General features: G+C 46.9%; 5 protein-coding genes across 10 annotated transcripts; 3 read left to right on the top strand and 2 right to left on the bottom strand.

Annotated features, from left to right (window-relative positions):
* Positions 1–31: 31 nt before the first annotated feature.
* Positions 32–2,431, top strand: LOC117227595 (uncharacterized). The gene is made up of 5 exons (XM_033482988.2): positions 32–164; positions 233–479; positions 540–723; positions 804–973; positions 1,072–2,431. The coding sequence occupies exons 1-5, from the start codon at positions 64–66 to the stop codon at positions 1,213–1,215; spliced, it is 846 nt and encodes a 281-aa protein (XP_033338879.1). The 5' UTR covers positions 32–63; the 3' UTR covers positions 1,216–2,431.
* Positions 757–4,125, bottom strand: Dhap-at (dihydroxyacetone phosphate acyltransferase). Of its 2 annotated transcripts, XM_076521971.1 has the most exons (9): positions 3,986–4,125; positions 3,513–3,873; positions 3,031–3,441; positions 2,909–2,944; positions 2,437–2,821; positions 2,078–2,361; positions 1,730–1,983; positions 1,318–1,647; positions 757–1,211 (listed from the first exon to the last, which is right to left on the bottom strand). In XM_076521971.1, exons 2-8 carry the CDS (start codon positions 3,802–3,804, stop codon positions 1,324–1,326), a joined length of 1,986 nt encoding a protein of 661 aa, XP_076378086.1. In that variant the 5' UTR covers positions 3,805–3,873; positions 3,986–4,125; the 3' UTR covers positions 757–1,211; positions 1,318–1,323. The 2 variants fall into 2 exon arrangements, with proteins under 2 accessions (XP_076378086.1, XP_033338869.2); XM_033482978.2 differs by having other exon boundaries at positions 2,437–2,944.
* Positions 4,036–8,269, top strand: Rrp6 (exosome component Rrp6). 3 transcript variants are annotated; one of them, XM_033482946.2, is made up of 7 exons: positions 4,036–4,174; positions 4,991–5,134; positions 5,219–5,464; positions 5,541–7,049; positions 7,136–7,638; positions 7,716–7,872; positions 7,975–8,269. In XM_033482946.2, exons 2-7 carry the CDS (start codon positions 5,009–5,011, stop codon positions 8,029–8,031), a joined length of 2,598 nt encoding a protein of 865 aa, XP_033338837.2. In that variant the 5' UTR covers positions 4,036–4,174; positions 4,991–5,008; the 3' UTR covers positions 8,032–8,269. The 3 variants fall into 3 exon arrangements, with proteins under 3 accessions (XP_033338837.2, XP_076378076.1, XP_076378077.1); XM_076521961.1 differs by having other exon boundaries at positions 4,056–4,188; XM_076521962.1 differs by lacking the exons at positions 4,036–4,174; positions 4,991–5,134 and having other exon boundaries at positions 5,324–5,464; positions 5,523–7,049.
* Positions 8,270–8,520: 251 nt separating this feature from the next.
* Positions 8,521–10,455, top strand: LOC143259490 (phospholipase A1). 2 transcript variants are annotated; one of them, XM_076521997.1, is made up of 6 exons: positions 8,521–9,047; positions 9,148–9,251; positions 9,349–9,662; positions 9,758–9,853; positions 9,954–10,199; positions 10,302–10,455. In XM_076521997.1, exons 1-6 carry the CDS (start codon positions 8,553–8,555, stop codon positions 10,379–10,381), a joined length of 1,335 nt encoding a protein of 444 aa, XP_076378112.1. In that variant the 5' UTR covers positions 8,521–8,552; the 3' UTR covers positions 10,382–10,455. The 2 variants fall into 2 exon arrangements, with proteins under 2 accessions (XP_076378112.1, XP_076378111.1); XM_076521996.1 differs by having other exon boundaries at positions 9,933–10,199.
* Nost (Nostrin) lies at positions 10,428–26,154 on the bottom strand. Of its 2 annotated transcripts, none has more exons than XM_033482973.2 (9): positions 25,572–26,154; positions 16,976–17,590; positions 13,964–14,052; positions 13,721–13,800; positions 13,422–13,546; positions 12,776–13,252; positions 12,153–12,482; positions 11,840–11,992; positions 10,428–11,784 (listed from the first exon to the last, which is right to left on the bottom strand). In XM_033482973.2, exons 1-9 carry the CDS (start codon positions 25,608–25,610, stop codon positions 11,335–11,337), a joined length of 2,358 nt encoding a protein of 785 aa, XP_033338864.2. In that variant the 5' UTR covers positions 25,611–26,154; the 3' UTR covers positions 10,428–11,334. The 2 variants fall into 2 exon arrangements, with proteins under 2 accessions (XP_033338864.2, XP_033338863.2); XM_033482972.2 differs by lacking the exon at positions 25,572–26,154 and adding an exon at positions 17,755–20,479.
* Between the last annotated feature and the right edge of the window lie 192 nt (positions 26,155–26,346).

Below are 26,346 nucleotides of genomic sequence, written 5' to 3'. Positions count from 1 at the left end.
GCGGAACTTTACTAAGCAATCGATACCACAGTAATAGTAGACGTTATCATCAGGTTCATTGAAATGTTAATACTAAGTATAATAAGTATATTGTTGTTGTGGAACAACAGTTTGGCAGAATGGATAGACATGCCACAGTTCTCCGATGAAAATAGAATATACAGGTATGTAACAAAAACAGTATGTATATTAAACATCGCTTAATTTGAAGTTTTCCATTTTTTACTTGTAGAATACCATCCTCGAAACAGGATCATTATTATCAATTTTCCCCAACAATCACAGAAGGTCAATCATCGCGGAAAGATCTGTACGAAGAAGTAGCAGCAGTTAACGGAAACGAAGGATCTCTACTATCGCATCGATTTGAAGATTCTGATAGTGAAACCACGACGATTCACGAGTATACCAATGAAGAAAATTCGTTTTCAACTAGTTCCGAAAAACAAGAAAAGACAACCGATTCCTCGATAGCGGATGTATGCTAATATTTTATGTTCCATCGATTTTGCTTACTTCGAATTCTTTCTTTTTTCCAGAAAAACAATTCGAACACAGAATATTACAATGGATCCTTGATCTCGAACAACGTAGACATTCTAAAATATTTACCGGTAAACGTATTGAAAACTGTTCATCAGATTTTAAAATCGCAGTCCACGTCTAGCGAGGGAAAACTCTTGTTCTTGAAAATATTTGAACAAACGTTGATAACTGAAATAGGTAATCGAATGATTTCTATAAGCGACGTAGAAATCTCTAGCAAACAAATAATAACCATGATTTATTTTTTTCTTTTAAAGAGTCACGTCTCGCTCAGACTGTAACAGGTAGCCGACACAAAAGAGGAACCGAACATTATGATCTCGGTTACGACTCTCACGACAACGCCACAGGATTTCCGTCCATAGAAGGTGCATTGATGGCTATTTCATTCCTCACGTTTGCTGTATATCTTGTTCGACTAGTAATGGTATTAATGACTTGATTATAAGTATCTGTTAAATTCCATTATCACCAGTAATTTGATTTGTATTTGCTATTATACGTAATTGTTTCTTATTCTTTTAGCTTTTATTCAGAAATATGAATAACCCTGCACCCACCCCAACCGGTGCCACGTTACTCCTCGGCAGAAGAAAAAGGAGAAGATCTATAAACATACTTGACGAAGAGACGGTTAAGATACTCAGCAGCATGGATAAATTCATCTGAAAGAAAAAATGCATAGTAGCTGTACTAGTAACTTATCACCGCGAACAAATTCTTCATTTATCCGATGTAACTTTGTGGTGAATATTTCTTTACGTTTCTTACCCAAGTTTACAATTTGGCTTGCACAGTTAGCGGCGTTGCGGACAATAATACTGTATCACGATATGAACCCGGTGGTCGTTTCAACGAAAGATTATGCAATTCTCCAAGAACTAACCCTAATCGAATTTTGTCGACATGGTAGGTGTTTGGTTTTTCTGATGGTACCAGAATACTTTGCAATATGAGATTGCTTATCGATGTGGAAAATAAATCAAGAGATAATGAATATGGATGCATCCCCCATCCATCTCCTTCGAGAAATGCTTCTTCAGCCCGTTTCTGAGCTTCGGTGGAAACTACTTTTACAGTTACGTCGACCGACTCATCCCACTGTAATTGAGAAGATTTTTCAAGATTTTTCATCGAACATTGAAACGATACTGCATTATTAAGAATCGATTTCTAATTTCACCTCAAACAAAACAAGACTCGTGATGTACATTGCATCTACAAATGGCAGTAATACATTGTACAAGAGAGAGAATACTTTCAAATTATGTGCTTGAATATATTTGTTATTGTGAATATTTATATAATTCAGTCTCAGTAAAATATCTAGAGTTTCTTTCCATTCGAACATTACCGCCGACTCATCTTCCAACAGTGGCATTGCGAATTCTGTGCTCAATATTAACCTGAGTAATGCATATCGTTTAAAAGCGGAATCTACGTGTAACATAATAAAAATATTTTATTTAACCCTATTGATACACACACGTTAATAATAGCGAACATGTATGAGTAATTATTTCAAGATTACCGAGTTCGGCTCTTTCCATTCCAATTGCTAACGTCGCAATAGCTGGTTTCATTAGAAAAGAAAGTGTGGGATTCAGATAAATTGATACGTTAATAACTGATACTGCTATTTGCATCGTTTTCTCCGAGAGAGTATGTCCTTTAACTTGTGTGAGGATTTTCAATTTTGTCGATTTGTGTCTTTGTTTCAGTCTTAGAACTTCCAACGAATCAAACACAAGTAATTCTTCATGAGTCTTTAGGGTATTTAATATTTCTTGTCCTGCATCATTTGCATCCCCTGACCTAGACCAAAACATATTTTATAATAATGACTGTAATGTTAATAAACCCAATGGTTTCTTCTAAAGTGAAACTTACTTTTTTGAATATACAGTCGCATGAAATGTTTGTAAAATGTTTTTACACCACAAATAATCATTAACTAAACTATCTAACGTGTACGGATTATCAGGATACATTTGACTCCTTTCATTGAACAACAATGCGATTACATTGATAGGCATAAGAACCGTATTTTTTTTATGCGAATCAATTATATGGAAAGCCAAACTTTCACAGACCGTCGATGGTAGTTTTGTATAGGGTGATAATACTTTTGCCTTACGGACTTTCATACTTAGAAAGTTACAAGCAGAAATGGGCTCGCCGATATTACAAAACACACAACCGTATGCATAAGGTTTCCGTAAAATAGACAACGATTGAAGGAGACCAACTGTAGATTCTTTCGGTTTCGGAACACCTAAGAGTTCATACGCGAATAGTAATTCTTCCGGTGGTCGTTCGTAGCTAATACTTATAGGTATAAAATGAATATCGGGTACCCCACCTTCCAATAAACTTTCCAAAATAGTTGATAAAAGACCTAGAAAGAATGTTGTTAGACATTATGTTTGTATTGTTTGGTATTTATGGTAGAATAACACCGTAATAGCAGCAATTTCTACGTACCAAATTTTGGTATTATACTCTTCAAGCTTCTACTGCGAGTGCCTTCGATGAAAAATTCTATTGCTCTGTCGCTGTGCTTTACTAGCGACGATACATACGATTGGAATACTTTTTTGTATACTGAATCATTGCAGAAGCTACGTCGCATATAAAAAGCTCCTGTTTTCCTTAGCAATTCTCCTATCACGTACATCTGATAAAAGTCCATGCCACTTGCAATGTTAGGAAGCGCCATGTTGTATGAAAACAAAATATACGATAGCAATATGAAATCTAGATAACTTCTATGCGAAGGGGCATACACGTATTGAACTTGAGAAATTTGCATTTCTTTTTTCATTCTCAAGAGTACATTTTCATTTATGTGAATGCTTAAAAAAATTCTTTTAAGTACTTTAGTAATAACAATACCTGAAAACCAATATCAATATCCATAATTTAATGGATAAACATTGCTTTTTCTTTCTCAATTTTGTACTTACCTAGCCAACGCACAGTAGCTAAATGTGCTTTACTAGCCATTTCATTTATCATCACACGAGCTTCTTTTACAACTTTGTTTACGTCTAGTTGCTGTGCCGTAGCTACAGATGTAATTGCTAATTTAACTTTTTCATCGTTCAAGACAGCTTCAATCATTTGATCTCTGGAATACTTGGATTCGGAAGAAATTTTATGTGGTAATAAGGGATCCATAGGTCGAGAAGCCCATAAAATATCACAATCCTTTCGCCTTGCGAGCAACAAATCCACAGATTCTACGTGTCGATGCATTTTAACAACAGAATACCGATACCAATTTCATTTGTTCACAAACCGATTTCTCCGTGAATGGATATTTTACTAAAAGCAAGAAGCCGACATAAGGTGCAACGATCAATTTTCTCTCATTTTCAATTCGAATGATATGTCAATACAATCTGTTATGCAAATACATATGTATGTATATACTTACGCGGCCATAGGTCACAGCACATGTGCCCGCTGTTGTAACTCATACAGTGACGACGTGACGTGTGCGTGAGTGCGACGTTCAGTGATGTTGATCGCCGAGTGTATGATAGTCGAGTGATTGGGTGGTGATGTTGAGGTCACTACTGTCCATGGTCTACGTCTTTGCATATACTGCTTGTGCTTACACTAAGTATGTCCACATATGTACGTATGTACTCTGCTTGTGCTTACATCAACATCTCAATTAAACTTTAAATACATTCTGCGAAATTAAACATTTTTGCATATTCATTAATGTCGAACAATAAAGAAGTTGAACACGTTTGGAATATCAATGTGTCACTCTTTCGAAATTGCATGGATCGATGCATTTTAACCGCAGAATGCCGATATCAACTTCATTTGTTCATAAACCGATTTCTCCGTGAATGGATATTTTACTGAAAGCAAGGAACCATAATTATGCATTAGCATAACTTATATGCATGTATATAGTACATCTTAAACATTCTGACGTCACGTAGATGATTTATGTACATCAAGTGACAGTACATATCATTCCACGAGGTGTATGCACGTGTCGATCTAACGTCCTCATAGCACAGCCCGTGCTTCACTCTACACAAACATACATATGTATGTATGCTACATATCCCAAGGCCATGGTGATGTATTGGTGCTGCCACTTAGCGATAAACAGTGAAAATCAGTAAAAACCAATGAAAACTCGAAAATAGAAAAAATTAATGATCTCCGGTACCGGTACTAGTGCAATAGTACCAATTGTTCAAAATTAATGTTCCTGGAATCAAAAAACTTGTGGAGGGACAGCGGGTGCAACATACATACATACATGCATACATACATACATGCATACATACATACTCGACCCGGACAGACACTGGTTTACAGCGTAGAGTGTTTAGGTTACGTTAGACGCGAGGAACATAGGAAAACACAAGGAATAACTCGAAGGTGTTGATGTGTTTATTATTTTCATTGGAAGAAATAGCTGTGATCGACCATGAATCCTGCAGAAGATTGGAGCGGCAATTGTCAGACACCGATAGACGATCAGACACAGGAAATCGCCCATGAGGAATCTAAGCAAGCTATACCTGGATACGTTAAGTTCGACGACTACATTCAGGTAACTTATCCGTTTTCTAAATCTCAGTTGTGTACAGTTTCAAAATTCGCATGTCTTCTCGTATTATATAATATCTTATTTCAGGATGCGTTTGATGCTATAAGAGTTGGAATCAAAGCAGCGAATGCTTTGCCGATCGAATCAAACTTTAACTATTATTGCTGTTTTCCTAGTTTTTTAACTGCCAAAGATAATAATGTGGAGCTATTGTTAAGCGTTATGCAGCATGTTTTGGGAACAGCGGGTATTAAAGGTAACATTTCTAGGCTCGATACGGAAGAAAAGTTTGACCTTCTGTTGGAATCCAACGACATACTCCTGGACAGAGCAGTAAGCTTAGACGTTTGTATAGAATTATTAGTAACTTTGTGTTTCTAACGAACTGTAGATGTTACCTTGTTCGTAGAACTTGTTAATGGATGAAGAATCTGGCATTGTGAAGACATCCGAAGTAGAATTTGTTGTAACGCAGACGAAAAAACAGACTGTGAACGGCAGTTGGAACAAACGACCGTCTCGATTGACCGAAACGATTGACGCTGCGCAATCCGTTCGGCTACTTGCCGGTAGAAACATTCAAAGACCTCAAATAATGTTCAAGGATAAAATTGATAACAGCTCGAAACCATGGTGCCCCAAGATCAAAGACAAACCAAACTCTTTGAAACCTTTGGCAATTTATTTGGAAGAGGGCGAGAACGGAGAAACTTTCAGTCATCCGTACGAATACGAATTGGACATCTTTACTCCCCCTTGCAGCCAGTTACAGAAATTCGAACCTAAGAAATATAAATCTCTAGACGAAACGCCCTTGATAATGATCGAGAACCCGTCCGATGTCAAAACACTGATACAAGACTTGAATAGGTACAAAGAAATTGCCGTAGACTTGGAGCATCATTCCTATAGGAGTTTCCAAGGAATAACTTGCCTAATGCAAATCTCGACGGCAGATGCGGATTACATAATCGATACATTGACGTTACGTTCCGAGCTGCACGAGTTGAATGAAATTTTTACGAAACCTACAATTCTGAAAGTATTTCATGGCGCGGATCTAGACATTCAATGGCTTCAACGAGATTTATCCCTGTACGTGGTGAACATGTTCGACACACATCAAGCCGCGAAACAACTTAATCTGCCTTATTTGAGTTTAGCATACCTGCTGAAACATTATTGTAACGTAGATCCGAACAAACATTTTCAATTGGCCGATTGGCGAATAAGACCTTTGCCTGAAGAACTTCAAAGATACGCTAGAGAAGATACGCATTATTTATTGTTTGTGAAAGATATACTGAAGAATGCTTTAATAGATGTTGCCAATGGACAAACGAACATCTTGAAAGCAGTGTACGATAGAAGTACAGACATATGTAAGAAAACTTACGTAAAGCCGTTCTGGACGGAAGAAAATTGTATGAGTCTGTATAGAAAGAGTCAGAAAATGTTTAATAATAAACAGCTTTATGCTCTGAGAGAAGTTCACAAATGGAGAGATTCGACTGCCAGGGAAGAAGACGATAGCACCGCTTACGTTTTACCGAACCACATGCTCTTGAATATAGCGGAAACATTACCACGCGAGATGCAAGGAATCTTGGCGTGTTGCAATCCTATACCTCCTTTGGTCCGACAACATTTGCTAAAGTTACACAAAATCATATTGAAGGCTAGAGAACAGCCGCTCATCAAACCAGTTCTCGAGGATCTCAGGCAAAGGTTGACTCAAAGAAATCAGATTTCAAATTCAGAAACTTGGATGCATTCGCCCCATGATATTCCAAGCGGTATGGAAGCGAGAGCCGATTTACCATGTTTGTTGGACAAAAGTATGGTATCTGAAACATCATTGACAAATACTACAGTGGAACATACGGTTACAGTGTTCGATAGCCCAGTCACATCCGAGGTAAAAAGGAAATAAACGCGATAAATCTCGTTTCTAGATACTGTAGAAGATAATTGAAGTATTCTTATTTTTCCAAATGATTTCAGGACGAAGAATCTACAAAGGACGATCAACAAAGCGTCAAAAAGAAAAAGTTTGTGTTTGTTAGTCCGTTCGAACGATATAAACGCGTGATACCAATGATAGCGCTGGAAGAAGCACAAGAAAGGGAAAGGCAAAAGCAAAAAGAAGAAAATCGAGCGACAGAAATGCAGAAACAAGAAGACCAAGAAGAAATAGCGGGAAGCAAAAATAGAGTTTACGAACATTTCAAACAAGTTTCTAATATAACGGCAAGAGAAAATTCGAAGAAACCGGCACCAGTATCCTTGTGTCAACTACAAGGGCGAAAACGAAAGCGAGATTCCAATATCAAAAAAGAAGCTGGAACGCGAGAGAAGGAAGACGACAGTTTATTAACGCCAGCTCCGTCATTGGTGAAAGATGAATCGGACGACGAGACATCCTTAATGGAGGAGCAGAAGGTAGAAAATTATCTAGCAAGAATCCGAGATCGAGGCGAAGTCAAGGAAACGATCAAATCTATACGGTGAGACTGACGTGTATATATTATCCATTGTGTATTTTTGATCTATACGTTGTCCTAACTGTTCGTCCTAACCGCAGTATAAGGAAAAAGGGAGATAAACGGCAAACGATACAAGAGTTGAAGAATATAGGTTTGATGCCATCGAGAAACTTTGATTACAAACAAGTCGATTTCAGTTCCTTCCAAGGAGGAAGCGCAAATACAACGAACAAAGCGAACTTTGTGCAAACGATGGTAAGAGAACCTTCATCGTCCGTTAAAGTTCCTTAGTGATCGAATCAAGGTACACGTTAAACGTGTTAACGTGCTAACGTCTTATTTCTTTTATACTTATAGAAAAAACAACACGAGAAGAGACGAAAGCGAAAGAAGCTACAAGGAAATGCAATCTGAGAACTCACGTCGTATACATAAATATAATAGTTTATTATACTTTTATGCTCCACGTATATCCTTTTTCTTCTATTTTATAATATGTTGTTTCTTCGGTTAGATTCGATTCGAATCGCTAACAGGCAATTCTGGCGTTACGGTATCAGCGTATCAGCCCCCTTGCATTACGTTCTCCTACACAGATGTAGCGCGGACAAATTTGTTTACTACAACGAATAAATATTGTCTAGAAAATTAATGGGGTACAGTTGTGTTTCTACTCGAGCATGAAATTGGGTGGAAGGCGATGTTCGTCGTTGCGATACCGAAAGCAAGTGCGTATTTCGTTTGAAATCGACGATGTGTAGTGGTAATGTAAGACGGTATACGTAACTTCTGATGTTATGGCTATTATCGTTAGGTAAACAAAATTGAAATTTTGTTCGTATCGACGTAACGACGTAACGACGTAACGACGTATCGACGATGATCGGAAGATCGAAAGTAGTTTGTTCGTGTAAGCCTGAAGTTCGGTACAGAAAATGGTATTCTTTCCGACGTTGTTGATCAAGCTCTCTTTGGTTTCTGCAGCACATGGCCTGCTGTTCGACAGAAATGCGAATCAAAATGAAAATACCAGTAGAAACGTAAACGTTACAGTGAAAAATTCCTTGACCGGTTATATGAGAAATTTGTCAGAGTTCATTTATACGATCTCTGGTTCTTCGGATCTCGTAGACTATCGCGCAGAATCTAAATCGGATCAAGTCGATTGTCTTGGTTTGGGTAAAACGTTTGCGACATTTTTGGAATGGCTTTTCACGAGCAAACCAAATGGAACGAAAGCTTTGGATATCAAATTTTTACTGTCTTCGCGGAATCAACCGCAACGCGTCCAGGTAGTGATCGGAGAACAATTTGGTTTGGAGTGGACAGACTATCGAATCGACCGTCCAACTATTATAATTGTACATGGATTTTTATCGAACGGTCAAGAATCGTGGATCAATGATTTGGAAACATCGTTTCTCCAATGGGTGAGTTGTTCTCGAATGTTTGCGATAAAAATGTACGGATACGTTATCTTTGAAATCGAATATCCGCATAGTACGTTCATGTCTCGTGTTATGTGCCCAGAATGACGTGAACGTTGTGGTCGTTGACTGGAGTAGCGGAGGTAATACTTGGAACTATTACAAAGCTGCAGTAAATACAAGAGTAGTGGGATATGAAATTGCAAGGTTTGCCGCTGTTTCGCTTTCGAGCGTTCATCGTCGAACGTATTCGCAACATCGAAATCGCGTTTCGTTATTTTTGTTTCGTGTTATTTTTGCCAAGATTTTTAGAACAGATAGAAGATGCGACGAACGTTGGAAGCGTCGGCGGCAGCAACGATAAGAGCCGGGGACCTTTACACTTGGTGGGTCACAGTCTCGGGGCACACATATGCGGGTTTGCGGCGAAGGAGCTGAAAAGAAAACGGAGCGCGTGGAGAGTGAAAAGAATAACAGGATTGGATCCTGCCCAGCCTTGTTTCAGGAACGCGGATTCCACCGTGAAGCTTCACAAATCCGACGCATCGTTCGTAGACATTATACACACTAATGGGAAATTGCTCTCGAAAATCGGATTAGGTTTACCGGAGCCGATAGGTCGGTATCACGATTACGGCTTTACGAAAGCCATCAAATGCTCGCTCTCTTAGACGGTCTCTTAGACGCGGTTCATAAAGTTTCTTCTTAACCAGGCCACGCTGACTTTTATCCGAACGGTGGGAAAAGCCAACCTGGCTGCGTGGAAATAGACGCTTCGTACAACCAATATTTACCGTTTCCTGTCCGAGGTAAGATCGAGCCTTCGAAGGAATTCCGTTCGCGTTGTTTCCCTTCGCTTCGCTTTTAGGTAATCGAATATCTCGATAGAAGAAAACGAGTTGTTTTCAGAGATCGGTAATTCCATCTGCAGTCATGGACGTTCGTACGTTTATTTAACGGAGTCGTTGATATCCGACGTTAAACATAATTGTACATTTTGGGCGCATCATTGGGATTTATCGTATCGAAATCTAATGGCGGTTGGGTCGGAACTTTGTACTAGAAACATTTGCACCGAAATGGGTATAAACGCCATAAATTATCCCCAGCGTGGAACATTCTTCGTTGCTACTTCGAACTCGACCCCATTTTGCCGTAAGTTGTTGCTCGCTCGTGAAACATGCATAGGCACCGAGTAGATTTCGTACACGATTTCGACTTGGATTTGGTTGAACAGCAGTTATGCTCATCTTTCAGTAGTTGTCAACGACACTGGTGCGGTCGGCCAAGCCATCGTTCAGGTGGAGAAGAACAACAGGGACGAACTTTGCGACTGAAACTGATCGTTCGATTCAAATAAATAATCAACGTGTACCGACTATATATTCTCAAATAAATGCTCTTTACTTTGCTCATCGGTAATTATTGCACATCGTACCGAAATTATTCGTTCTAGATTCGTTGCGAAAATAAATCGATCTTTCGATACACATTTTTTTACGCGTTACAGCATAGTGACTCGAACCAACTATATGCTATTAATACTATACATCGTATTTAATAGTAGAAGGCGTAGACGATGAAAACATTCACAGGGCGATAACGGTTCGTTGTATTCGAAATAAGTTGCGCGATCAAACGTTCCGCGCGTTTTACCTACGTATCTATCGATCGCGTATGCTTTAGTTGGCACTTGGATAACGTTAGGGGGGGGGGGAGAGAGAGAGAGAGAGAGAGAGAGAGAGAGAGAGAGAGAGACACGCGCGCGGACGCAAGCACATGTATACGTATAATACAATGTACCGGAAAAGTGTTCGCCCACAATGGTAAAGTAAAACGCGCACTTCTTAATCGTTGAATTCTAACAATCTCGATGACAAGTTTACTCGATTTAGGTAGAACGGTTAAAGATTTACAATTGCAAAGACTTTTGTGGGTGATCGATTTGGTTTAGTAGTCGGTAGTGTCGTAATCGTATAAAATTAGTCGAAGCGTATACACCGCATACGTTGTTAGATTCGAGTAAAAATGTTATTCTAACCGGTCGAGGGTTGACCGGTCCACGTTGAACGAAACGTGGCTTCGCTACTCGAGACGTTCGAGCGTGCTTTGGTAGGTTCTCGATCGACTTTGATCGATGGATCGATCGCACACGCGGAGAAAGTTCTTTTTTTCTTTTTTTTTCTCGGCAGCGTAGCGTCGTCGGTTGTCGGTTGTCGGCCGCACGGGCGACGAATGCAAGAAAAGTACCGATAAAAGATGGCCGACTCGCGAACGCGCCGATGTCCGATCAATGAATAACTTGCACGTAAGTGGCTGGAAATATGCCGGTCCGTCCTTTGCATTCGCCTATCCACCAACCGTCCGATTGCTTCTGGTGCACCGTTATCAAGTCCCCGGGGCTCAAGCTGAGCTCGTCGTTCAAATTCGCCGAGTACTGATAGATCGCCCTGCACCGTTCCGCCGTGGCGGCGTCCTCCATGGGCTTTCCGGTAGTCTCGGTCTCGCCGGCACCGTCGATATCTTGATTGTTATTGTCCTCGGAATGGCTGCTGAACTCGTCGAAGTCGCTGAAGTCGTCCTCGTCGGGCGGATTCTCAGAGTTGCCGTCGCCGGCCGTTCGATCGGCCCAATCGCGGCTCTCGGTCTCGTGATCCTTCGCTAGACGAACATCCATTTCGTCTTGGTCGTCTTGGTCGTCTTGAAACTCGAACGATTCGTTCTTCGCCCAAGAAGGAACCTGAAAATCGTCGTACAAATCGATGCCGTTATCTACGATAAAGACGATTGCTCACCTTAAGGACGCTCTGCTGTAATCCTTGTTTGTCTCTCGAAACCAATATATGTTCCGCCAAGGGATGCTTGGCTCGTTTGCTGCCTTCCATTTCTGCCAGAGTTCCTCCAACTTTGTACCTCGCTGCCTCCAAGTACAACAGCATAGAGCGCATCTGCGGCAAATACAGGATGGCTATCGCTGGACGATCGCGAGGAGAACGAAACGAGCAGGAGAAAAAACCACCGAGGGATTAGGGGGAACAGAGGGAACAGAGGGAATAGAGGAAACAGGGGGAATAGAGAGGGAATCGAGGGAACGAAGGGAATACGTACGTGATGCAACTTTTCCGTGACATTCTGCGTGCTCTCGTCGGCGGCGAAGGCGGGCGTCGAGACGAAAGCTCTGTGAAGCGTTTCCAGACCCTCGCGTCCGCGTTTTTCTCGCTCCAAGTCCTGCCTGATCAAATGGAGAACTCTGACCAGCGACTGTTTCCGACGCTCCCTGTTCATCGCGAGGGTGACATGCTCGGCGTAAAAATCGGGCAAAAGTTGCTCGGAGTTGCAGGTGTCGTTGCTCTCGACTCTTCGTATCAGATTCTTCAGAATCTCGATGTCGTGGGATACGTTGCAGTTGCGCACGGGCGCTATCAAACGGTCCGTGCTCTGCGAGCCCGCGAGCCGCGAAACGAAACGTGAAACGAAAAAGAAGACAGGTGTCAAAGTCTGTTCGAGATCTCTCAAGGTCGGAGGCCGATCGTGAAAACGAATCGGTACAAAGTGGCAAGTGGAAAGTGGCGAGTGGCGAGTGGCGAGTGGCGAGTGGCGAATGGCGAATGGCGAATGACGAATGGAAAGTGGCGCGAGTGGAAAGTTGGAGGAAGTGGGGAGCGTAGAGAAAAGAGAGAAGAGAGAACGAGCGGAGAGAGGAGAGAGAGCGAGAGCGAGTAGTCAGTCACCTGTTGCAAACGAGGAGCGAGGGCCTGCAGGTGCGCCAGGTAAACGTTCGCGAGGTCCTTGAGCGCGCTCGATCGCTCCTCCTCGAGGAGTTCCATCTGCTTGGCTCCTTTCCTCACCGTGCTCTCGTGCTCGAGCCTGGCTCTCTCGGCTCTCACGCTCACCGTGTAGAACTCCGTGTCCGCCCTACGGGACGAGTCCTCGGCCTTTCTCCTCCTCGCCTCGAGCTTGCTCGCCTCCTTCTCGGTCATATGGTGATGATGGTGATGGCTCGACGATTTGTTGTTGCTCTGCTGGCTCTGACCGATCGACTGCAGCCTCGCCAAGTCCTGCAGCCTCTCGTTTTCCCGCGCGCAAGCGAAACTCTGCTTTTTGCTTTTCGCAGCGATGTTACGCCACTCGTGAAGAGATTTTCCAGCTTTGTCGACCGCGTTCTCGATCGACTTCCTCGAACGGCCCTGAGCTTCCGCTACTCCCACCTGCGAATACGTTAACGCCTCGTTAACGCCTCTCGTTCCGAGGCCGTAACGGTTCGCCGAGGTAGCGTTCTCGCCTGTGCCGGCCCATCTCCCCAACCCCTGTCGATCCGACGCGTCGAGCACGAGAAAAGAGAGGAGCCTGGGGACATCGACGGGACACCGAACTTACCCGGATCGGTTTCGCGAGCTGCTCGCTGAGCGTGACGCTCCAAACCCTGTGAGCTTCCGCGGCAGCCTCCATTTCCTCGCCGATGCATCTCCATGCCTCGTTCACGCCTCCGCTGCTGTTCCCACCTGCGTTACGAAACACCGTTGGCGACCAACTAATTATGACAATGCAAATTGATCGCAACCTCGCGTCCCATCGCACAGTCGCACAGTCGCACAGTCGCACAGTCGCACAGTCGCATAGTCGCACGTCCAATAGAAATCGATCGTTTCGATCGTAAAGAATCGTCGCCAAAATACCTTGATCCTTTGCGCACGCTTTCGTCAGTTTGTTGCTCAGCTTGGAGAGTCCTTTGGCGTAAGTTGCTTCCAGTTCCGCCCTAAAATATATCGGTAGTTGGAAGTACGCGCGAGCGAGAAAATACGAGCACGGTGCATCGTTTTCAGATAACGTCGTCGTCCCGTCGTCGGGATAACGAAACGCCCGAGCGATCGCGAACGCGTACACGGATGCGTAGGTACGTGCGACGCGGCGACGATTACCTTTCGTGTAGGATAGCTGCCAACTCCTTGCAAAAGTCACCGCCCTGCTTGACGTACCTTCGAACGTCCTCGAAACCGCCTTGCCCTCCCTGCAATCAGAAAACAATACGCATCGATAGATGATGGAGGCTGACCGTCGCGTTCCCCGTTCCCCGTTCCCCGGTCCCCGGTCCCCGTTCCCCGTTTCTCGTTTCCCGTAGCTTGTCCACTTTCGACGGGAAACTCCCGGACGGACGCGGGGGCTCGTTCCACGGTTGAATAATCGCGGTACGCAAGGGGAACCTAGAAAATAGCGGTAACCACGCATCGTGGCTCGCGAGATGCGATATTTCTAAAGTATCGCGAACGAATTACGAGGATTTCTTGCGCCGCGTGCCGCCGAGTTTCGCCTACTTCTTCCGGACGCGTCGTCGGGCCTCGAAAAAACGAGAAATTTACAAATCTCTACCTTTTCGCCGCTCTCCGTCCCGACGGGTTTACGGGCACGAGTTATCCGACTTACGGCGATCTTGACCGAGCCCGAGTCTTTCGATGAAAATTCGACTCTTCGAAAGCCTCGGTGCTCGATCGTAACCGGAGAAAGGCTGGATCGATCGTTTCTACGCGTTCGCGCGTTTGCACCGTCGCGTCTCGTCGAGAGCACGAGCGGCAAGGCGAGTCGAGTAAAGGCAAAGCGAGGCAACGCGCGTTTACTTTCCCACGTGAAATTCTCGAGCGACGTCGCGCCAGCGAGGATCGATTCTACCTTCTTATCGGTTTGCTCGAGGAGGAGAGCGAGGTAGCTTCGTCGGCGGAATCGGGCGCTTTCCATCGTTCGATGGACGGTCGAATAATCGTTTCCGAATCCTATCTAAGATTTAAGGACTATATTTCGAAGGTGACAGAGAGAGATGGAGAGAGAGAGAGAGAGAGAGAGAGTGCCTTGATCGGATGAAATCGTTTCGCGGACATGCGGCAACGTGGATATGCGCGAATCTAGGCGTCTTGTCGACTCGCGCGTCTTACGTCATGGCTAAATAGCTCTAGGCCGAATATCTTTCGCGACGGCGAATCCTCGAGGCCGTCCGAGTCCCTTTCCAAAAGGGAACAAGATAGGGACACGGACGGGGGCAGGGAGAGAGAGAGAGAGAGAGAGAGAGAGAGAGAGAGAGGAAGAAGGAGACAGAAGACAAGGCGGAAACCGCGAATGAATTCGATTCGATCGAACGATTCGGTACGATGAGAATTCGATGTATAGATGAAAAATTATGCGCGTTAAGTGAAAAGGAAAACCGGTATATTCTCTGTAATCAAACCGGTCGTCGCGAACCGGTCGACTAAAAATCGTTCGATTTTACTTCTGTTCGATATCTCGGATTTCCTTGTGCAACGTGAAATATTTTTGTGGCGGGACGGGACAACCGGATCGAAGGGAACGCGTCGAAAATGTCGAGACGTTGCGAGCGAAGGCGACGCGCCTTCCGTTTCGCTTTCGTCGAATTCGAATCCGACCGATTCTCATTCGAGGTTGATCGCAGGCTTTTCCGACGAATTCGGACGTTCGTTGGAACCGGAAGAAACTTTAAAGAAACGTCGTTGTCCGACGTTCGAAAGAAACGCGGAGCTGCCAGCTTCGGAAAGAGCGTCCCGTATCGGATAAACGACGAGTACGCGTGCGCGCGAATCGCGCGACAAAAAAAATCTGGTTTACGACACTCGCGATTACGCGAACGATAAAAGAAAGGATCGTCCGTTCGCCGTAAAAATGAATCCACGCGCGGTGCAAGTGCCGCGTGTAGTTGCGCGCGATGCGATAACATGGCGCGGGCATGATTCTGCGAATCGTGCAACAGGTGGCACGCGTCCGCGTGTCTTCCCTATGATTTCGAGACGATTTACTCGAGACCGCGGCGAGACAGAGTATCCGGGACAGGTTCTCGCATTCGTTCGAGTTTCGAAAATCCAACCATCGATCGATCGAAACTAGTCAACGCCGAAAATCGTAAAAACATGATCCGACGATGGAACTCGCTTACGGCCCTCTCTTAGGTGCATCGGGAACGTTTCGGATGCAACGAAAGTGGGTGGGTTCGGAAAGCGATGTCGCGGTGGAACGGCCACGACTCTTCCTTTCGCTTTTACACGATTTGACTCGACTCGACTCGACTCGACTCGACTCGACTCGAAACGAATCGATGATGGCCGACTTCCTCGACTTCCTCTAGTCGGGTTCACGCGCCACGGTGAAATCGCAGAGGTCGCGGGTACTGCGCATAGTCGAGGCTCGAGGCTATTGTACGGTGTATTTTACGTTGTTCCGCGCGTTCGTTCGGCATTGAGAGAGAGAGAGAGAGAGAGAGAGAGAGAGATTGACTCGCGATCGTTTAAAAAGACGAACGCAAGGAATACACGGAACATTGAGAAAGTTTCGATTTCAGATGTTCGCTGCTCGCAAGGAAACGATACCGTCTTCGCGGAGCGAAACTAGCAGCTTACGGTTTTCCGATTGGAGAACGGAGAATCTGCAGTCGCGACCAAAGTGCAACGAAAGTCGCGGTATCTTTCGATCGACGCGACGAGGAGAAGCGTTGCACGCGCGCGCGAGCGTAGGAACGCGTAGGAGCTTGGTAGCATCGGAAGCGTACACACCGGTATAGGAGCGTCGGAGCCAAGAGTACTCGCGGACGAGCGCGCGCGAGACAAAGTCGGTTATTTTCTCCGCCCAACTTTCCCACACTTTCCATGGTTTGATCGTTGTTCGAAACAGTATTTACGGTTAGCGGTACCCGAGGCCCGAACGAATACAGTCGGATATTCTCGTAGGAATTAGAAACTGTGCGCGCGCGAGATGCCCTCTCGGTCGGGAGAGAGAATCGAAAGCGTGCGCGCGATCGTGGAAATATCGAGTGACCGGGACGCGCGCGGCAAGACGCGAGACGCGAGACGGCTCTCGCAAAAAAAAGAAGGAAATTTCTCGGAATCGCGGATGCCGATTTTAAATTCGGAGTAGAATAGAACGACCAAGACGTATACCTCTTCGGCCTCGTGAACGTGAAGCAGATGAGTAGAGGCCATTAACCCTCTGATCGAGCCCAGCATTCTTCTCTTAATCAGGCCGACTTTTCGAGCGCGATCCTTGATCTCGGCGGTCTCGGCGGTCTCGGCGATCGCGTTGTCCGTCTCCTCGTTTTCCGTGCCGCAGCAGGGATTCGGATCGTTCGCGCTGCCGAGCACTCTTCTCGGGCCGGCGGCTTCGATTTCGGTTTCGACTTCTGTTTCGGCTTCTGTTTCGGCTTCTGTTTCGGCTTCTGTTTCGGCTTCGATATCGGCTTTGATTTCGACCGGCCGAGTAGCGATTGTCTCGGTGGCGGAGACGGAGACGGAAACGAAACCGAACTCCTCGACCCTGGTGACGGAGCCCGTGTGCCCGATCGTCGCCCTGGTCAAGTCGTAGGACGCCGACTCGCGTTTGCCGTTCGAGACGTTCGAAACTTTAGGGACGTTCGCCGGTTGTTCGGTCTCCGCGGCGAGGGCCCCGACCGCTTGCATTCTCGCGTGCTTGTTGACCACCTCGTTGAACCTGGTGGTTTCGTCGCGCAGCCAACTCCTCATTTTGTCCCACGCTTTTCCCAATCGGTGCTTCTGCAACTACGGACGCGCGGAAATTGTACACTCGGTCCGTTCGCGAGCAAAACGTCCGGCGACGTTCGAGTCGTTGCCCGACTCGAACCGGCTCGCCGGACGTTGCTCGGGAAGAGACCGCGCGCGCGTGCTCTGCTGCGAGAGCACCTTCGGGGCGCGAATACGTGTACCTTTGAACGCCGGATTCGACGGGACGCGCTGGACGGAGCGTCGTTCGAACACTCGGGATCCGAGTAGGATCCAGACACGGAGGCGATTCCGACGACGTACTCCTCGTTCTCGTCGTCCTCCTCCGTGCCGTAGCTCTTTCGACCCGACTCGAACGATCCGATCGATCGCTTCGCGCGGTCGTTGCGACCGCTTCGACCGTTCTTCTCGCCGACCGAACCGATTCTCACGATCGCTCGTCCGTTCGCTTTCTCCGGGGCGATATCGTTCGATCGGTCAACCAAATCCTCGAGAGTCTCCGCCTCTTTTATAAGCTCCGGTTCTTTTCTTTCGTCGAATTCTTTTCGAATCGTGCCGTGAATTTCATTGCCATCGTTCGTCGTCTTTGCCAGGTCCTGGCGACTTTCTACGACCTTCACGGTTTCGGTTTCAGTTTCGGTTTCGATTTTGATTTTGGTTGTTTCGCTTTTGGTCTCGTTCTCGTTCTCGTTCTCGTTCTCGTTCTCGTTCTCGTTCTCGGTCTCGGTCTCGGTCTTGATCTCGGTTTCGTCGTGTACGTACGAATTCCGGGGAAAGTCGTAGAGCCGATAAGATTGCGACGTCGAGACGATACTCGTTTGGTCGTTGTCGTCGGCCATGCTCGAGGATGCGGACCCCGGCGCATTCGAGTCAAGGACGGGACGCTTCTCGTCGGCTTGCAAGAAACTGAAGCTGATCGTCGGCACCCCGTCCACGTCGGTTTCCACCGATGCAACCGCCGTCAGTTCCACGGTGGTCTTGTGCCGTTTTTCGTCTCGGCAGTCGGTTGCTTTCTCGCGATCTCCCGACGGTTGTTCCGTCGGGATGGCTCGCCGGTCACGGAACGGCCGTTGCTCCTCGTCGACCACCTTTGCGACCTCCCGATTCCCATCGGAGATGGAAAACTCGCGGCAGTGAATTATCACCGGCGTCGGCGCGTCGTACCAGATCGTCGACGTCGACGAGTTGTTGTTGCCGTTCCCAGTGTTCGCGTTCGCGTTCGCGTTCGCGTTCGCGTTCGCTTTCGGTGACGACGACAATTTTCTAACCGATTTCAGAGAGGCCCACGCGTGTCGCATTTCTTCCATTTTCTTCCGACGTGCTCCCCGCGGTTCGGTTCGGTTCGGTTCGGTTCGATTCGATTCGGTTCACTGCTCGGATCGATCGTTGCGCGCGATAAAAACGCAGAATGCTGACACGACGTCGCAACGTTCGCGCGTCCGTCGGTGACGCGGTGACGCGAGCCGCGATGACGCGATGACGCGATCGCGCGATGCGCGATCACGCGATTTCGACCGATAGTATCGATCGAAACGTCTCCCGTCTACCCGTTCAAAGATCCAACGTCGTCGGTCGATTTACCTACGAGCACCGAATTTCGAAACGCTTCGCGGTGGGTGAACGTCGATGACATTTCTGTTTTCCCACGAACATGGACTGTCTCGAAAATTCGTCCATCCGCTTCTGTTTGCACATTTGCAAAAATTACACGTTCGACGATCAATTTCAAGGCGTCGAAGACCGTACGACGTCGCTTCGATGTTCGTTATATACGGTGCACGCAACTACGATTACAGCTGCGACAATGGCGACAATGATAAGGCGATACCGCGCCTTGTGTCTCGATGCCGCGCCTCGCCTCGCCTCGCCTCGCCTCGCCTCGCCTTGCCTCGCCTCGTCTGCCCGGTTAGCCGCTTCCGCGCGCGACCGATGCACCTGTGGTTGTCGGTCGCCTATGTATCGTTCCAGTTTCACGATTTATCGGTTTTTTCCACGTTACGCGATTCGCGCATAGTCGCGCCGGCTGCATCGTCGATTCGTTACTCTTTCACCGATCGATTTCACAGTCATGCCGATCCGCGCAAATTGGCGGGCCGTTCAACGACCTTGCAAAGAATCATCGCGGAACGTTGAAAACGCGATTCCCGGGAACGAGACCGTGTTTCACGGTCGATCGTCGCGAACCGTTCGAGGAGCGATCGATCGGAGCTTTCGATCCGCGACGGAAGAATCGTGTCGAACACGATCGTCGCGGTCTCTTCCGATTTCCGCAGATCGATGGAAGAAATAAGAGGGGAGAGAACCGCGAAAACGCGAGAGCGCGACGCTCCCCGAACCGTGATGTTCGAGCGACAACGTTCCAGCGACGACTGGATTCGCGTTGGAACTCGCGTTCGTACGTCGCGTCGTATCGTATTATACAACAGCGTCGGTCAAACAATTATATCCGTATTACGTTGCGTACACGCGCGTTGCACAACCGCGCGAACGGTGCACCGTGCTCCTCGTATCTCTGCGAAATGAAATCGCGGCAACGGTAAGTACGCGCATAGTCGAGGACCGCTCTCCTAATAATAGATTATAAATTCTCCTTGCGTTAACGATTAAGCGGCGCTTAACTCGCGGCACGTGCCTCCGCAGCCTCGAGGCCTCGAGGCAAGACTCTGCTGCGATATCTTTCCATTTCTTTTCGTCGAACGCTGTGAAATTTCAGCGTCGAGCAGTCGTTCGTTCGTCGCTCGCTACCATCGCAAATACCACGTATGTACGATTCCGTTCGTCGCGGCGATCCATCCGTTGTTCCGGTCCTCCGGTCGCTTCCTTTTTGCTACGGTTTAAACCGCGTTTAAGCCGCGAAAACCGATCGGAAGGGGACGGATGGCAGGCAGCACCGAAATCAAAAACAAACGAAAAACGAGAACGAAGAGACGTTGCTGGCGCACCTTCGGAAGAGGAAACTGGTAACGATGCGTGGATACGCAGCGACGATCCGACGGCTACAAAGAGGAGAGACGGATCGCGATCGAGTGCGACGCGTCGAGAGCGCTGCACAGCTGCGGGTAAATAGATGCGGACATGACGCGACACACGGAACACGGGCACGGGACACGGGACACGGGACACGGGACACGAGCACCGGACACTCTTTCGCGGTCGGAAACGTAATGCGCGTTTCGAGCGCAACACTCCGGAGCGATCGCAACCAGAAGCGGATAGTTTGAGCGATAAACGCGTTTCTAGGCGGGAGGTTGTCGTTTTGTTTCAAGATTATATTTAGCTTCGTTACGCGTGCGAGAGAGTCGCGTTACCGAAACACGGTGCATGCTACACTACCGCACCGCACCGCACCGCACCGCACCGCACCGCACCGCACCGCACCGCACCGCACCGCACAGCTAAAACGCGCAACTAAAAGCGAACGATGCACGACACGTGCAGCTTCTCCGGCGCAACGTCGATCGACGACTGCAACCACTCGCGCGATCGCGTTTCTCAAACTTGAACGAGCAATTCCTCCGACCGGTTAACGGGCCGCTTACCGGGTTTGCTTGCTGAACCGAAATTGTCGAGACCCGATACGAGAACCTGCGATCAATGTCAATTTCCGTTCGGAACGATCCGAAGCGATCGGAAGAAAAGCACGACGCTGTAAACTGCGAACGATCCTGCGGCATCGCTTCGCCTCGCCACTCGACAATGGTTCGAAAAGTTCCCGAAGGAAATCGCATTTCGTTCCAATTTTTCTAAATAGAGAGGTCTAGAAGATCGAGTAATCGAACTAGTTTTCGCATTGTTCCTTACGAAATCTTTCTAAGGGCAAGATCAAGATGAACGATACTCCTACCCTCAACTATGTAGACAAAAGAATGAGAGAAAGAGAAAAAGATGGGGAGACGAGAGAGAGAGAGAGAGAGAGAGAGAGAGAGAGAGAGAGGCGAAGAAAAGAAGGGAGAAGGAGAAGGGAACTGTAGCGGCGGAAGTACGGTGCACGCTTATCCGGTGTCGCACCTTGCCTCTAGCCATGGACAGCCTGTTCTGTTACCTCGTTGATCCACTACCCGTTAGAGAAAATACGGTTGTCTATCTTTTTATCGTTTATCGTACTCGCATCGAGCACGCTCGATCCGAAGCGACTCGAGCCGACTCCAATATTTATTCGTTCTTGTTCCCGCCCTACGAATCTTAAGGACATCGAGAATATTCGAACGTCGCATCGCGAGAAAAATGAATTTTCAATCTCGGACAAAGAACCGTACGGGTCTCGCAGGCGAGCCACCCGATAAGTAGTCGACGCGTTCAAGTCGGGACGAGCACGTGTCCTGCATCCGGTCTGGCGATCGAAATAAAAACCAGATCGTACGCACCGGCGAACGCACGAGTCACGGTATATTGGGGACATTCGGTACGATATTCGGTATATTCGGGATATTCGGAATTCGGCCGATGAGCGAATACTTACGGTCGCGACAAGATTTCGGAAGAATTTCGAACGAACGCAGCCGGGACACCGACAACGTCTCGAACGCATCCTGCGAAAACTCCACCTATCCGATCGTTGCACACGCTCCGAGCATTCTCTCGATCCGCTCTACGCATCCACCGCGCGACGTGGCAACGACAAGCAACGAGAATAAAAACGCGCGAGACTACCGATAGTCCACGCGCAACGAACATTCGTTTCACAGGCATGCTTTCCTCTTATCGCATAATCCATTCTTATCCGACGCGACGTTCTGTTCGACCGAAAATTGCGAAACATTGTACACCGATCGGAAACGTCGATCTCGCTAGCAAATCTCTGATGTGTTCCAGTAAAAGCATTCTCTGGTCTCCCGAGATCGTACTTTCTTGATTTTCTACGATTTTCTTAACGGACAACCGAAAACAGAGAACAAAGAACAAAGAACAGAGAACAGAGAACAGAAAACAGACAGCAGAGAGCAGAGAACAGAGAACAGAGAACAGAGAACAGAGAACAGAGAACAGAGAACAGAAAACAGAAAACAGAGAACGCGAACGAAACCCAAGTTTAAACAACGCAAGAAAGATGCTCGAACGCCAGTCGATTTTAATCGTTTCAGCTACTCTTACTTTCCGATGGAACTGTTCCTTCGTAGTATGTGTAATGGGTGTAACAAGACTGGTCTTCCAATGGGTAGGAAAATATCCCGGTCTTAGAGATAGGCCGTGACGGTATAGAGCGACACGTTTTAAAGAATAAAGGAGGGAACCCAACGATACCGGGTCCTTTATCGGTATCAAGATTTTTCAGCTTTGCAAAGATATCGCTAATGCTAATATCGACATCGGTTGAAAACCACTTTCTTCAACGTTTCTTCCGTTAATGTTATTTTTGCGAGCAGAGCCGAAGCTACTTTATACCATCTTCTCCCAGGGAGACCGACAAGAGTACGCGGTCAACGGTGATACGAGTATCGTCCAACGATTAATACGGCGACTAGGATCAACCGGAAACGACTCGTCGACCGGAACAAAGTTCTCTCGCGACACGCTCCAACTGCGAATGCGAGCAGCTAATAGATAACCGCGTAATGTAACACGCTTCTCCGCGAACCGATACTCCGTGCTTTTACTTCCTATCTAATTCCCGTATCCATAGAACGATATTATCTCCGTGAAGTATGTACTATCTATTGGCCGTTTGATCGCACACGAGACGTGCGGGAAACGAAAGAGGCAAGGGTGCGATGCGCCGCAACCTTTGTAGCGCGGCTATGTCAGCGGAGTCGAAGAGGGCCCGATGGAATGACACAAGGAGGCAAGGAAGCTTTTCGTCCGGTTCAGTTGTTGTCTTTGCCTTTACCTTTACCTTTACCTTTACCTTTACCTCCTCCTCCTCCTCTTCCTCCAATTCGGTTCTGGGAGTACAACCCGTTTCGCGAGGTTGCTCGAGTCATGTATAATACGATTGCATGACATAATAAGATGCGTGTTTGTTCCGAAACACTTTCACCCCCGGAGCGTCTCCGACGGGCCTATAGAGGTCTGCGGGCCGAGTGGACCGACAGGACCGGCAGAATGGCAGAATGCTCGAACTGACCCGCTCGCCAGGAATTTGATGTATCATGTTCGCACGCGTTGCAATTGCAAAGTAGAAACGCGTTACACGTTACACCCTACGCCTTAAAGGCCAACAGCCCATCGCGCCGCCACTCTCCGTTCCTGCAGCAGCCTTCTTCCTCCCTTCCTTTTTCTTCTCTTCCCCACTCGCCTTTTCGCCTCGAACTTCATCGATAATTACGTAACGGAACAGAAAAATCTCCGAGCCGATCTCGAAACGATGCAACAATCGAGTCGTGTACCGTTCGAGTTTCCACGTTCACCTTCCCGGTATTTTTACCTCTGTCGGCAACGATTGCTCCGAGTCTCTCTCTCTCTCTCTCTCTCTCTCTCTCTCTCTCTCTCTCTCTCCGCGATGCGACCGTTAAGTTTGTTGCAACAACGACAAGATGATCCAAGATAATTAGTTGGAAATTTAGTTAGCGAGAATTTAGGGAACGCCGTTATCGCCGCGACTTAATTAGGTTTCGATGAAATTTCAGATTAAGAGCTGCGATCGAGATATTCGACGGGATATACCCGGAACGAATGGATACGCCGATAGCGGATCTAGATCCTCGCGCGGCACGATGACCAAGTCCATCGCGAAACGATGACCCATCCTAAGATAAGATGCTTATACTTTTCTTTTTTTCTATCGATACGTAGCGAACTCCGAGATAATAAGTTTTTAGATCAAGAGCAGAGAATAACTGGAGTAGCGAGCGATTTAACGTCCGCTCGGTAAACGAACCTCAATGCCGTTTGCTGATCGTCTTCGTTGCGTTTCGCTAACTACTTACACGCCGATACAAGTAACTGTATAATATACCTGTGTACCAAGTTTGTCTCTCTCCTTCTCGCGACCTTGAGACAATCTTTCAAGCTGGTACAAACGCGAAGGCGAACGCGAACGCGAACGCGAACGCGAACGCGAACGCGAATACGCAAACGGTAGTAAACAAGATGAATCCGAAAACACGGAAATCGATCATCTGCTCGGACTCTGTCAAATTTATTTTCTTTTTTTTCTCATGCCTTCGTGATAGCAACGATCTGTACGCGTCGGTGAATCCAAATTCAGAGCGAGAAAAAACGACGCGACGGTGCTTCTACTCGTCTACGATTCTGCACGAATGATAAAATCGTCTAACAAGGCTCGTACGATCTTGTTTCATAGAACGCACGAAACGCAGCCATTGTCCATAAGTACGCAGTTATCCGCGGATAATTGTTCAGCGAGCCATTTGCCGTGGCGAGGCGAGGCGAGGCGACGACGCGTCACTGCACCAGCGCAATCATCGTGCACGCCCTGCGCTTCCTATTTTTCTTACGCGATCATCGAAAAGGCTCGATGAACGCATTCATCGTGTATAAATCGTACAACGATTAGTGGCTACAATAAATGCTGCTTTCAATTCGGTATTACCTTTTCATCGGAATCGAACGCTGGTATAATCCTGTTATTATACGTATTCTAAACGTAAATCGAGTTCTAGCATCTATCCCGGTCCCGAAACTTCGATGTAAAGCCAACGACGCGCAACGACTAAGGCGATCGAGAGAGCGTACGAATCGAGTAAATTTATTTACACGCAAGCGCCCATGCGTGTGTAGCGTGTATGCGCGCAACAATTTTTAGAAAAGTGGGTCGTACATCCGATATCTCGTATAGAAAACAAGCCGGACGATACATTGTTGATTAATCAAAATGCTTCAAGCTTTCTGCCAAGTATGAAAAATAGAAAAATAGAAAAATTAGAAGAAAAAATAGAAAAATAGAAAAACAATGGAGAAATTTGGAAACAGCAGTTTGTCGCGCAGAATGCAATCCATCGAATGAACCAATGAACGAATGAACGAATGAACGAATGAATCAAAATCAACTAATAAAATCATCGAATCAACGAATAAACGTGTAGAAGAAGAAAAGGTCCAGAGGAACGCGGTAGGTACTCACCGCGTACTTGTCCTTGTAAAAGAGCGAACTAGTCGACATGGCGTTAATCCAAGCGCAACAAGTTGCAGAGAACGGGTTGCACTTTCACAACTGCTTCATTGTCGATCGTTGGTCGCCGTTATTTTGGCCACAACTCCGAACCACGATATCTACCAAGTTTGTCGCACTTGTCGAACGCGGTTGCACGCGTGCACGCACATGCGCGCCCGCGAGGCACGGAGGTGCCCACGCTTGCACTCTTCGTTTTAATAGCTCCGAGCAAAATCCAGGCAAAGCTTTTTGCAAATCACCGAATCTAGAGGTGAAACTAGGACTCTCGTCGAAACACCGAGAGCGTCGCAAACTTTCAGATTCGGAAGCTGTTCGATGGCGGGGAACCAGAAAATCGAAGAGATGTTTCGCGCGGAACGAATTGTGCGCGACATAAGATTGAACTGAACTGCACCAGACGGGACAGGACGAAACGGGACGAGTCAAAGCTGCGAAAGAAGCGGACTGATACACCGTATGCATGTCCTGTTTATGACCACGGTTACGGTAAGAAAGGTACGACTCTCTCTCTCTCTCTCTCTCTCTCTCTCTCTCTCTCTCTCTCTCTCTCTCTCTCTCTCCTCCTACTCCTCTTCCTCCTCTCTTCTCCCATTTCCCTCAACGACGTCCCCACCATACCGTGTTGACCTACAATCTAACCCAACAGCTAACACGAAGGCTCCTCCAGTTGTCACCGAACCAGTGTTTCCATTTTCCGGCGTCATAGGAGCGTCCCTCGCGGCCA

The sequence above is a fragment of the Megalopta genalis genome, chromosome 5, assembly GCF_051020955.1.
Source record: "Megalopta genalis isolate 19385.01 chromosome 5, iyMegGena1_principal, whole genome shotgun sequence".
Classification (NCBI taxonomy): Eukaryota; Metazoa; Arthropoda; class Insecta; order Hymenoptera; family Halictidae; genus Megalopta; species Megalopta genalis.
The sequence above is the reverse complement of the archived record's forward strand: the minus strand, read 5'-3'. Positions and strand labels throughout refer to the sequence as shown.